The 12,900-nt window shown below is 47.6% G+C and overlaps 1 protein-coding gene across 7 annotated transcripts in view; it reads left to right on the top strand.

The window, feature by feature from the left end:
- The window catches only part of trappc9 (trafficking protein particle complex subunit 9), a 161,492-nt gene that overhangs the window by 73,455 nt on the left and 75,137 nt on the right, over positions 1–12,900 (top strand). For all 7 annotated transcript variants that reach the window (XM_077006093.1, XM_077006090.1, XM_077006091.1 and 4 more), the window contains 2 exons: positions 232–364; positions 2,391–2,542. In XM_077006093.1, coding sequence (XP_076862208.1) covers positions 232–364; positions 2,391–2,542 — 285 coding nt within the window. The remainder of the gene's footprint in view (positions 1–231; positions 365–2,390; positions 2,543–12,900) is intronic.

Raw genomic sequence — 12,900 nt, 5'->3', positions numbered from 1 at the left:
TAATTAAAACAGATTAATCTGCTGCAATTAATCTCCTGGACTTAGCCTGCGTTTGTTTGTGTTGCTCTTTAAGCTCGACTGCAAGGTGGTTTTAGGATGCAGCGCATTTATCTGCATGTGTGTGTGTGTGTGTGTGTGTGTGTGTGTGTGTGTGTGTGTGTGTGTGTGTGTGTGTGTGTGTGTGTGTGTGTGTGTGTGTGTGTGTGTGTGTGTGTGTGTGTGTGTGTGTAGGGTACCACACGTCAGTGTTTGGCGTGAGCAGTGACTGTCTGCTGGACAGCCTGGTTGGGGTGAAGTCCAACGGCTCCGTGGTGGAGGTGGTGCCTTCCCTCCCCAGACTCCAGCTGAGCACCTCCCTACCACGGTACGCCTCCTCTACCACTGCGCCCTTGTCCTGCTCTTCCTCCCCTCTCCTCTTCCTCACACCAAACAGTGGGTTTTAAGGTGGAGAGGGAAGACTGCGGTAAATGTCCAGCTCTGATTTGCTGAATGAGCCAGAATGAAATTGAGGCAGAGTTCTAGTGACACAAGCGGCACTAAACCCATACGATATATGCTAATGAGTTCTAATGACACAAGCAGCACTAAACCCATTCGATTATGCTAATGAGTTCTAGTGACACAAGCAGCACTAAACCCATTCGATTATGCTAATGAGTTCTAGTGACACAAGCGGCACTAAACCCATTCGATTATGCTAATGTTGGTGTGATGTCAGTTGGGTTTCATGGTGTAAACACTCATCACGACCACCATGTGTGGTAACCCCAAATGAAGGATATGCACTTGCATATACTTCTCATTCATTCATTCATTCATAAAATAAATGGCAAGAACATTTGGTACCGCTTGCAACTCGTTAATGCTGAGGTACACTGAGGAGTGTAGTGGGGGGTAAGTGGTAGTGTGGGGTAATTGGTAGAGTGGGCTAGGTTTGTCCCGATCTGATATTTGGATCGGATCGACCACCGATATTTGCAAAAAATGCGTACCGGTATCGGTTCAGCAGGCACTACAAAAAAAAAAAAAACTGGATCGGCAGTCTGGATCGGATGGATCAGATTTTGTCGTGCCTGCCGATCCAGACTGCCGATCCAGTTTTTTTTTTTTTTTTTAAGTCCGATCCGGGTTTTCCCGCGCATCCATTTAGATAATCCATTCCAGTTTTTGCTGTGTTTTCGCCAGTGAGAGTAAAATCCGGTCCGCATTTTTCAGCACATGAACATGGCATCTCCTAACCATTAAGACAGTATATGTAAATTTGAAGTTATTGGTAAAAATGGCAGTTGTGTGGGATTATTTTACCTTAAAGGACGACAAAGAGGTAGAGTGCAACATATGCCACAGTAAAGTCAAGCATGGTGGTAAAGCTGTAAGAACATTTAATACAACCAATCTAATCAAGCATTTAGTGAAATACCACCATTAACAAATGAAAAGTTTCTAAAGAAAACTGAAGACAAAAAGAAAGGTCCTACACAACTAACACTGGCAGAAACATTTGCGAAGCGTGACAAACTGCCACTTAAAATGCAATTTACAATATTATTTGCACTTATGGCTTTTTAAGCCTTGGTTTACTGATGCCATTTCTGTTTGTTATTTAAAATTTTGTCTATTTTGAGTTTATTAATTGCTAAATAAACAGGTCCGTTTCTCCTTACCAACCATTGTGTATTATTCAAACTCACCTAATTCAGCTGTCTACTTGTTATCAAGAGTAAAAAGCTTTTCAACATGAGTTTGACAACATAGGCCGGTGTTACGGTCAATTCAGTTCTCCCTGTTCCCCCAAAACCGTGCATGCGCGAAATTTAAAGGCAACTTAATAATAGCTAAAATAAAAATATTAGATCCCATGCATTAAATCTAGCTAACAAGCAAGTTAACTAAAACAGACAGAGGCTGAAAAAGTAGCGTAAACAACTAAATATCCCACTAATTTTGTACATTGAATCCTCTGCTAAAACACCTGAGCTTTACAGCACAGTTAGTCACAAGCACGCAAAGTTTAATTTAGCTAGAGAAACAAAACCAAACCCCAATTATAACGTGTATACATCGAGTAAAGCCGATAACCCAGCAGCAGACTAATGCATGATTTCGCGCATGCACGGTTTTGGGGGAACAGGGGGAACTGAATTGACTGTAACACCGGTATCGGTCGATATCGAATCGGAAGGGCAAATAAATATCTGTATTGGATCGGAAGTTCAAAAACCTGGATCGGGACATCCCTAGAGTGGGGCAAGTGGTAGAGGGGGGTAAATGGTAGGTCTGTCTGCCTCTGAGCAGTGAGTGAAGCAGTGATTGGCATAACAGCTGTGTGCGTGTATGTGCGTGTGTTTGCGTGGGTGTGCATGTGTGCGTGTGTGTGTGTGCTGGTACAGTGCTGCACAGGTGTGTGGTGAGGATCTCGCCAGTGGTGTGTGCCTCCAGCTCTTTAATGGAGAAATGCAGCAGCTCGTCATCACGCTGGACAACATAGGCTCTGAGGACATGATCACACTGGAGGTGTTGTCAAAAACACTCACCACCAAAGGTACACACACACATGTACACACAAACACACACATGTACACACAAACACACACGTATGCACACACACACACACACACACACACGGACTCTTATGTTCCTGCACCTGTGAATATATTGTGTAATCCCAGACAGAATATCTCTGAGTAATATTAGAACAGCAAATTTTCAGAGGATTGTTCTGAAAATACACACACACACACACACACACACACAAACACACACACCCAAAAATACATGTGAATACACACTACCTTTTTCTTTGATGTTGCCTTGGAAACGAGTAGAGCTACATCTGCTGAGGTGGCAGGTGCTTAGATTGGGCCAAAGGAGAGTGTGTGTGTGTGTGTGTGTGTGTGTGTGAGAGAGAGAGAGAGATTTGCAGACTAACATACAGCTTTGGTACTAGTTGGCTTGCGAATGGTCAGGTCTCCCTACTGAACCACAAACTAAATGAACTCCCCTCAGAAACAGTCCACCAACACCACACTTCTCAGATCAGCGGACTTATAAGACCATGAGTCCAGCTCCATGAACAGTGTGTGAGCTTCCACGGGAGATGAGCGTGTTTGAAAAGTCTCAGTGGGAGAGTCCAGCCCCGCCCGCTTTCATCTGTGTGAGCTGAGCGTTAGTGCTGAAAGTTCCCTCCTTTTGTTTTAAACTATGTGAAGCTGAATGTTTGCTGTCATTAAGTCTTTAAATTGGCTTAAATGGGCTTACTGTGGGACTCAGTGCTGTAAAGGACAAACAAGGACGTTGGTGGGACTCCAGGGTCCCCCCTCACCCTACTGCACGACCTATCAGAGCAACGATACTTCAAAGTTTGAGAGCTCCGGTTTGAAATGGCGTCCAAGGCGTCGGTCTGCGGTCCGGCAGCCAGCTGCCCATCCTGCTCCTGCTCCATCCTGCTCCTGCTCCATCCTGCTCCATCCTGCTCCAATGTGCTCCATCCTGCTCCATCCTGCTCCATCCTGCTCCAACGTGCTTCAACGTGCTCCATCCTGCTTCAACGTGCTCCATCCTGCTCGAACGTGCTCCATCTTGCTCCATCCTGCTCCATCTTGCTCCATCCTGCTCCATCCTGCTCGAACGTGCTCCATCTTGCTCCATCCTGCTTCATCCTGCTCCATCCTGCCTCAACGTGCTCCATCTTGCTTCATCCTGCTCCATCCTGCCTCACCGTGCTCCATCTAGCTTTAACGTGCTCCATCCTGCTCCGTCCGGCTCCATCCTGCTCCCGTTCTCTCAGTAGTGAGGGAGAACTCCCTTCAAACCACAGCGATGTGTGGCTGTTGTGGATGAGGAGATAGAAAGGTTAGAAAGGCACATCACCCACAGCAGAAAGAGAAAACTGCTGAAATGTCAGAAATAAATGAATACTTAACACTTATTCTTATTTGTCTATTATATTGTCACTATTACTTTTGCTATTCATGTAATTCAAGTCTGTTTAATAGTGACTTAATGGTCCAATGAATAGAACGGTGTGCGCGTGTGGGTGCGCGTGTGGGTGCGCGTGTGGGCGCGTGTGCGTGTGTGTGTGTTATTCACACATACTGGTTAGGGTACTCAGTGGGTACCTTAATGGGTGGTTTCCAGATAACTGTACTGGGTGGTTAATTGTTTGACTGGGACCTGTATCTACAGGAGAAAGAAACCTTCTCTTTTCCCCCATGGAGGTGTGTGTGTGTGTGTGTGTGTGTGTGTGTGTGTGTGTGTGTGTGTGTGTGTGGGGCCCGGGGGAGGTGTGTGAAGGTGTGTGTGTCCCAGGGGAGGCGTGTTTCCCTGGGGATGTGTGTGAAGGTGTGTGTGTGTGTGTGGCCCAGGGGAGGTGTGTGTGTGTGGCCCAGGGGAGGTGTGTGAAGGTGTGTGTGTTTCTCAGGGGAGATGCATGACCGTGGGCTCAGCTCAGTGTCCTGGGTCCGTCTCGGGTTGGTCTCAGGTTGGTCTCAGGCAGGTCTCGAGTGGGTTTTGGGTCAGTCTGGGTTATCTCTTTTGAGACGTAATTTGATGTGCATGACAGTTTCAGTGATTCCATCAAATCATTGCCTTCTCACAGACAGCAGTGACATTTGCTTAGAGACATTTCATTTTCAGGGCGGGCACCCTAATTTTAGTTCTGATGTGTTTACATTTCTGAAGGAACTGAGATATATAGAGAGAAAGACAGACAGCTAGGAGAGCTCTCAAATGTACTCTTATTAAAGATCTATCATGTAGGAGAAATAGAATGAAAAAATAGTGATGGATATGGAAGGAGAGATTAGGAAGAATTAGGGGTAGAGAAGAAAGTGTGTGTGTGTGTGTGTGTGTGTGAAAGAGAGAGAGAGAGTGCCAGAGCAAGAGGTAATGTCTGAAAAAGAGAGAGAGTTGGACAAGGGGATAATAGAATATGTAAAGGAGAGGTATGGAGCACACACACACACACACACACACACACCGGCCACTTTATTAGGTACACCTATCCAACTGCTCATTAACGCAAATGTCGAATCAGCCAATCACATGGCAGCAACTCAATGCATTTATGCATGTAGACATGGCCAAGACGATCTACTGCTGTTCAAATCGAGCATCATAATGGGGAAGAAAGGTGATTTAAGTGACTTTGAACGTGGTGTGGTTGTTGGTGCCAGACGGGCTGGTCTGAGTATCTCAGAAACTGCTGATCTACTGGGATTTTCACACACAACCATCTCTAGGGTTCACAGAGAATGGTCCAAAAAAGAGAAAATATCCAGTGAGCGGCAGTTCTGTGGGCTCAAATGCCTTGTTGATGCCAGAGGTCAGAGGACAATGGCCAGTTGTTACAACCAAGGCATGTAGAAGAACATCTCTGAACCCACAACAGAATTTGACGTTAACATGAAAACATGGATCCATCCTGCCTTGTATCAACGGTTCAGGCTTGTGGTGGTGGTGGTGGTGCAATGGTGTGGGGGATAATTTACTGGCCCACTTTAGGCCCATTAATACCAATTGAGCATCATGTCAATGCCACAACCTACCTGAGTATTGTTGCTGACCATGTCCATCCCTTTATGACCACAATGTTCTCATCTTCTGATGGCTACTTCCAGCAGGATAACGCTCAAATAGCCTCCACAGTCACCAGATCTCAATCCAATAGCGCACCTTTGGGATGTGGTGGAATGGGAGATTCTCATCATGGATGTGCAGCAGACAAATCTGCAGCAACTGCGTGATGCTATCATGTCAATATGGACCAGACTCTCTGAGGAATGTTTCCAGTACCTTGTTGAATCTATGCCACGAAGGATTAAGGCAGTTCTGAAGGCAAAATGAGGTCCAACCCAGTACTAGCAAAGTGTAGCTAATAAAGTGACCGGTGACTGTGTGTGTGACACACACACACACACACACACACACACACACACACACACACACACACACACACACACACACACACACACACACACACACAGTTCGCTGGTAGCTGAGTTTGACTATAAATGTCATGTCATATTTCTCTCCCAAACTGTTGACGGTGCTAATGAAAAAGGAACAGGCAGAGAGTGGAATAATATTTCTGAATGTGGTCCTGCTCGTATGGGCAAATGTCAGTGCATGTCAGAGTTCCACGTGGACACACACACACACACACACACACACACACACACACAGTCTGTGGTATTGTGTGGTTGAGGATGTGAATAAAGAAAGGGGTGGTGTTGGGGTGGGTGGCAGGTGATGACTGATCACCATGACTGCACACCAGACCCCAGCATGCTAATGTGATTAACCTTACTGTGATCTTATTGGTTCAGTTTTCTGATTAAGGGCGTGTTCAGACTTGGCAGCTTTGTTCAGATTAATACAAATCCAGTTTGTTAGAGTAAGTGTGAATGCTTCCTTTTGAACTCTAAGCCTGGTTCTAAACAAACCAAGCACAGGACATGATGTCACAGGATGCATCCTTAAACAAGCCATGACAGAAGAACATCTGAACATTGTTCTGTTTGCAGTGTGCCTTCTTTGGTATGTTCAGCGGAGGAGTTTCTGGAGATCATGTGATCTACCCACACTTCGGTCGATCGCGATCGACGTAATGGGCACCCCTGATTTAGGGTGATCTAAATGGGTGATTTAGGGTGATCTCATGTGCATAGTGCTAATTGAACTCTGCATTTAACTGGTACTATTAAAGTGTTGAGTATGTGGATGGAATGACATTTTTTCATGTTATTAATAAACAAAATTGTTTTTCAGCTTTATTATAGATTGGTTAAAATATCTTGTAAAGTAATGATCCATGTTTAAATCCGAGCCCAGATGCTCATTGAGGCCGTGTGAACCTGCTCTGTGCGGGCAGGTTAGCACCTGTCTGTTCACTTCTACTCGGACTTCTTCAAACAGATGCTGACTGTACACGGTTATCACACTGAAGTGACACTGTATAACTGTTTGGTTTTCTGCACTGGCATCTGTACTCTCTCCATCCATAGCTGTATACACAGCAGGTAGCTCGCACTGGTAACGCTAATGTTAGATGCTAACACACTCGTCTTAGAATGCCTACTGGGATAGTTATGAAACACACACACACACACACACACTATACTGGCAGAAGTATTCATCTGCCTTCGCACTCATACGATCAAGTGACATCCCGTTCTTAATCCACAGGGTCTAATATGATCCCGGTCCAGCCTTCACAGTGAGAACATCTTCAGCTCTCCTGGGAAGGCTGTCAACAAGGTTTAGCAGTGTGTTTATGGGGATTTTTGACCGTTCTTCCAGAAACGCATTTGTGAGGACACATACTGATGTTGGATGAAGAAGCCTGGCTCTCAGTCTCCAATCTAATTCATCCCAAAGGTGTTCTAACGTGTTGAGGTCAGGACTGTAAAGATCTCCCGTACCAAACTCACTTATCCATGTCTTGATGGACCTTGCTTTGTGCACTATGGGGCAGTCATGTTGGAACAGGAAGGGGTCATCCTCAAACTGTTCCCACAAAGTTGGGAGCATGAAGTTGTCAAAACTCTCCTAGTATGCTGAAGCACTAAGGGTTCCTATCACTTGAACAGAAGGGCCAAGCCCAATTCCTGATAAACAACCCTACACCAGAATCCCCCTCCACCAAACTTCACACTTGGCACAATGCAGTCAGACAAATAGCGTTCTGCTGGCAACTGCTGAACCCAGACTTGTCCATTGGGTTTCCAGACGGAGAAGCGTGATTTAGAGTCCGGTGTGATTTACACAAATGCATCAGACACTCTGCGTTGCCCTTGGTGATGTATGGCTTGGATGCAGCTGCCTGGCCATGGAAACCCATTCCATGAAGATTTCCATGCACAGTTCTTGAGCTCATCTGAATTCCCTCATGATGATTTGAGGTCTGTAGTGATTGACAGCAGAACGTTGGTGACCTCTGCACACCTTGATCCTCAGCACGCGCTGACCCCGCCCTGTCATGGCCCACCACTTCAGCACAGCTGTCGTTCACAATTGCTTCCACTGTCTTCCCTCACTCTCCTCCTCCTTCTGTCCTTCATCCCTGTTGGAGAGAGACACCCGTGTGTCTGCGTGCCTCCTGTCTGCCAGTGATCACACACACTCTTCATTCAGCCCAGCAGTTCGGATGCTTTTCTCTGATGTTAGACCTTTTCTCCTAGACCTGTTCTCCTAGACTCAGATAAAAGATGGTGCACCAGTTTGGGACCTCCGTTTGGACCTCAGGGTTCTGATAGTTCCACCTGTCCTGCTGGCATGGACCATGGGAGTTCAGTATTGGACCTTTTGAAAGGTTCTTGTGGGGTGTGTTTGAAGGCTGACCCTGTAGATCCAAGACCTGTGTGTTTGAGTGGTGTAGAGGGGTTTTCAACTGATATATTTAGATTCTAGCAGTGGGATAATAATTATTCCTTACATGTATTTGTGTATTCAGACACAAAGCAAAAAGGGTCTATATGTACTCTCTGCCCGTCTGCCTGTGTGTGTGTGTGTGTGTGTGTGTGTGTGTGCGCACACTTGGAGTTGTCTCCATGGGGATAAGCTAACTGTATGAGCTCACTGAATATTATTCCGTGTCAGTAGACAGTCAAGAACAAGGGCATGAAGTTCACTTAACTGGTGTGTGTGTGTGTGTGTGTGTGTGTGTGTGCGTGTGTGCATGTGGGGGCTTTGTTCCGTGTGTGTGTGTGTGTGTGTGTGTGTGTGTGTGTGTGTGTGTGTGTGTGTGTGTGTGTGTGTGTGTGTGTGTGTGTGTGTGCGCATGTGTGTGTGTGCATGTGGGGGCTTTGTTCCGTGTGTGTGTGTGTGTGTGTGTGTGTGTGTGTGTGCGTGCGTGCGTGCGTGCGTGTGTGTGTATGTGTGTGTGTGTGTGTGTGCATCAGGTGCAGGTTGTTGGTTGTTGCCTGGTGCTGTGTGGTCCCTCTATGTTGGGGTGGTTAGGGTCTCTCTTGTATTGCTGACTCTCCAGCCCAGCTTCTCAGTGGCCGCACACTACAGTGGGATCACAGCCTTACACGGCAGACAGACTGCAGCCTGCTGTGTGTGACGGAACTGAGATAATAACTGGTCCTTCAAGCAGACGGCTTGGATTTTGGTGATTGAAGCAGTTCTCTGTGAATTGGTTTATTCTTTGGTATTTTTTCTCATTGCTGAATCGCAGCCAGACTGGTTTTGTGGAGCGTGTGTGTGTGTCTGTGTGCGCGCGCCATGTGATGTTTGGTCTATTTAAAGCAGTGCTGCGTTCCCGCAAGGGTGCATGCATGCGCGTGTGTGTGTGTGTGTGTGTGTGTGTGTGTGTGTGTGTGTGTGTGTGTGCGTGTGTGTGTGTGTTTGCGTGTCTGTGTGTCTCATATCAGTTTATTGCTTTGTCACTTTTGTTTTCTTTTTTCTTTCATCCCTCTTTCTTCAGTCTCACACTACAAACACTTGTTCAGTATTTATACCGAGCTGTTCCCAGGGAATGTCCGTTTTGCTGCAGTAGAGGAGCATTGTGGGGTAAATTGTATTTTTGGTGATGTGCAGCCCCGTATCCCTCCACCAAGCCCATTAACACCTCTTGGGAGAGATATCCCTGCGCTGTTTCTGGATCAGCTTTTTGATCTCAGTCTGTCTTTGGCCGTTGGTCATCATTTGCGCAGCCCTGACCCAGGACCTGCTGTTAGGTTCTTATGCTGCAATGTCCATCTTGTGTGCTGCAAAGCTGTTTGCTCAGGTTATCGCCGTGGAGATAAAAGCGCTATTGGGCGGGGCTGGAGAGAGCTTTGATCCCCGCCCCCACCTCCCGCTGGGAATGGTACAGATTGCTATGTGCCTTGCTGGGCTTTGTGGCTGCAACTGTTTGAGTTGGAACCACAGAGTTGGACAGAGGCAGAACAAAGGTGCAGCCACAGGTGGGCGCGGTGGGGCCCACGTCTCCCCACAGGTGGGCGCGGTGGGGCCCACGTCTCCCCACAGGTGGGCGCGGTGGGGCCCACGTCTCCCCACAGGTGGGCGCGGTGGGGCCCACGTCTCCCCACAGGTGGGCGCGGTGGGGCCCACGTCTCCCCACAGGTGGGCGCGGTGGGGCCCACGTCTCCCCACAGGTGGGCGCGGTGGGGCCCACGTCTCCCCACAGGTGGGCGCGGTGGGGCCCACGTCTCCCCACAGGTGTGCGCGGTGGGGCCCACGTCTCCCCACAGGTGGGAGAGTTTGGAGGTGGGGTGTTGAAACAGCAGTTCCTTTAACACCAGTGCCAGAGGCATCTGTTGAACCTTTTTAAGAACCTAATCTAAGTAAAGGTCCTTTAAGAGCCTAATCTAATTAAAGAACCTTTAAAAGCTAATGGTGGCTTGGCAGGGTGGTGATGCAGGAGTATCTGACCCCTGCGCCATGCCCAGTGTCCTGCTGTTCTTTAGTTCGTTGCTGAAACTCGTCTGTGGAACGCGGCGATAGTGAAGCTCAGGTCTGATAATAGGTCTGTCCAATACCCTTTAGCACTCTATTTTAGTCTGATACATGTCCAATACCGTTCAACACCTGATATAGTCTGATACATGTCCTATAACACACAGTTATAGTCTGAAACCTGTCACATATACTGAACTCTGATTACCCATCAGTTGCCTGACCTTTGACTCTGTTGACATCTATGTATGTTGTATAATTGTTTTAACTTTTGTAGCACTTTGAGATTTGCTGATGTAAGGTGTGTTACAAATAAAATAGATTATTATTATTATTATTATTATTGTTATTATTATTATTTACATGTTTTTGCCCTCACTGAAGGTGTTCCTTGTCGAAGGTTTTTGCATCTCTCTCAGACACTCACCTGGGAAATACTTCTGTTCAGTGCTCTTTCAGTGGCATAGCTCTGACGCAGAAAATGTTTCGACCCACTTTTTGGCCTGTTAACTGTTAAAATATACTAGAGTTCTAGAAGCTTATGTTTGTAAATGTCTAGGGTTCTGGAAGCTTAAGGTTCTAGAGGGTTAAGGTTGTACATTTCTAGGGTTCTGCAAGATTAAGGTTCTAGAAGGTCAGGGTTGTAAATGTCTAGGGTTCCTCTAAGCTTAATGTTCTAGAAGGTTAGGGTTGTAAATGTCTAGGTTTCTGGGATTTTAGGGTTCTAGACGTTTTTTACAAGTCACAGGTTTTTCCTTTTACAGCACCAGAAAGCACTGGCAAGCCCCCTGGGCCTGTGGCTCCAGAGGCTTCAGGAATGGAGCGTGCAGGTGTGGGAAGCAGAGTGAGGTTGGGGAGGCGGCTTCACAGGGTGTGGGCGGGGCTGGAGAGAGCCAGTGTTGGACACGGAGAGAGCAGATGGAACACTGTCTCATCTGAAGGATGAGGACACAGAGTGGCACAGAAGTCACTATGAACTCTGAATCAACACACTCTGTGTGTGTGTGTCTCTCTCTCTCTCTCTCTCTCTCTCTCTCTCTCATACACACATTCTTTGGAATGACTTGGAGCTGACTCTACATTGGAACCCAGGAAGAACAGTTGTTTGCAACTTTGACTTCTGCATCACGCACAGGCACACACACACACACACACACACACACACACACACACACACATGTACACACAGATACGTACACGCACACACACACACACACACACACACACACGTACACACACACACACACACACACACACACACACACACGTACAGGCACACACATGTACACACAGATACGTACACGCACACAGGCACATACACTCTGGCACACACACACGTTCATACAGGCACATACACTCTGGCACACACACGTTCACATGGGCACATACACTCTGGCACACACACACGTTCACACAGGCACATACACTCTGGCGCACACACACACACACACACACACACACACACACACACACACACACACACACACACACACACACACACACACACAGGTTGCTTTGGCAGGACTGGGAACTGAGCCACTGCAGCAAGCAGCCAGTGGATACAAGACTGAGAGTGTGCAGTGAAAAGCACGATGCGTTTGCAGATAAATCCCCTCCTAGACAACAGGGGGCAGTACACCACATTCTCCTTTTCTCTCCCTCATTCTCTCTCTCCTCCTCCTCTGTGCAATGCAGAGTCAACCGCAGTCAATTCTGCTCAAGTCTGAGTGCTCCGCCCCCCTTCTCAACCATGTGTGCTCCGCCCCCTGCTCAAGCATGCACGCTCCGCCCCCTACTCAAGTTTGAATGCTCCGCCCCTGCAGATGTGGATATGCGGGGGAGAGGCGGGACATGCGGGGGAGAGGCGGGACATGCGGGGGAGAGGCGGGACATGCGGGGGAGAGGCGGGACATGCGGGGGAGCCCCAGGGCCAGGACGATAAATCACAGCCCTGAACTATCGGTGATAGTAGCTGTAGCTTAAGGGTTGCTCACAGTGTGCTGGTGTTGTGGCTGTAAACATAGAGAGTGAGACAGAAATGGGAAGAGCCTGATCAGCTCTGACAAACTATGAGACACAGTGTCATCTTATTGGGGTGTGTCTGTGTGTGTGTCTGTGTGTGTGTCTGTGTGTGTGTCTGTGTGTGTGTCTGTGTGTGTGTGTGTGTGTGTGTGTGTGTGTGTGTGTGTGTGTGCGTGTGTGTGTGTGTGTGTGCGCGCGTGTGTAAGAGAGTAACCATGCGTGAGACACACATCTTTCCGTGTCCTGAGGCTTTAGACATCTGTAGTTCTGAAATGGGCTTCATTAGAGGGGGCTGCTGGTTGCTTTCTCTCAGTTACACTTGCGGCAACAGTTGCATCAGCTCCCACTTAAGCACTGACCCTGGACCTGCCCCTCCTTTGACATGGCCTATGGTGGGACTTCAGCTCCCGCTTAAGCACTGACCCTGGACCTGCCCCTCCTTTGACATGGCCTATGGTGGGACTTCAGCTCCCGCTT

Source organism: Brachyhypopomus gauderio, chromosome 5 (assembly GCF_052324685.1).
Source record: "Brachyhypopomus gauderio isolate BG-103 chromosome 5, BGAUD_0.2, whole genome shotgun sequence".
Classification (NCBI taxonomy): domain Eukaryota; kingdom Metazoa; phylum Chordata; class Actinopteri; order Gymnotiformes; family Hypopomidae; genus Brachyhypopomus; species Brachyhypopomus gauderio.
The sequence above is the reverse complement of the archived record's forward strand: the minus strand, read 5'-3'. Positions and strand labels throughout refer to the sequence as shown.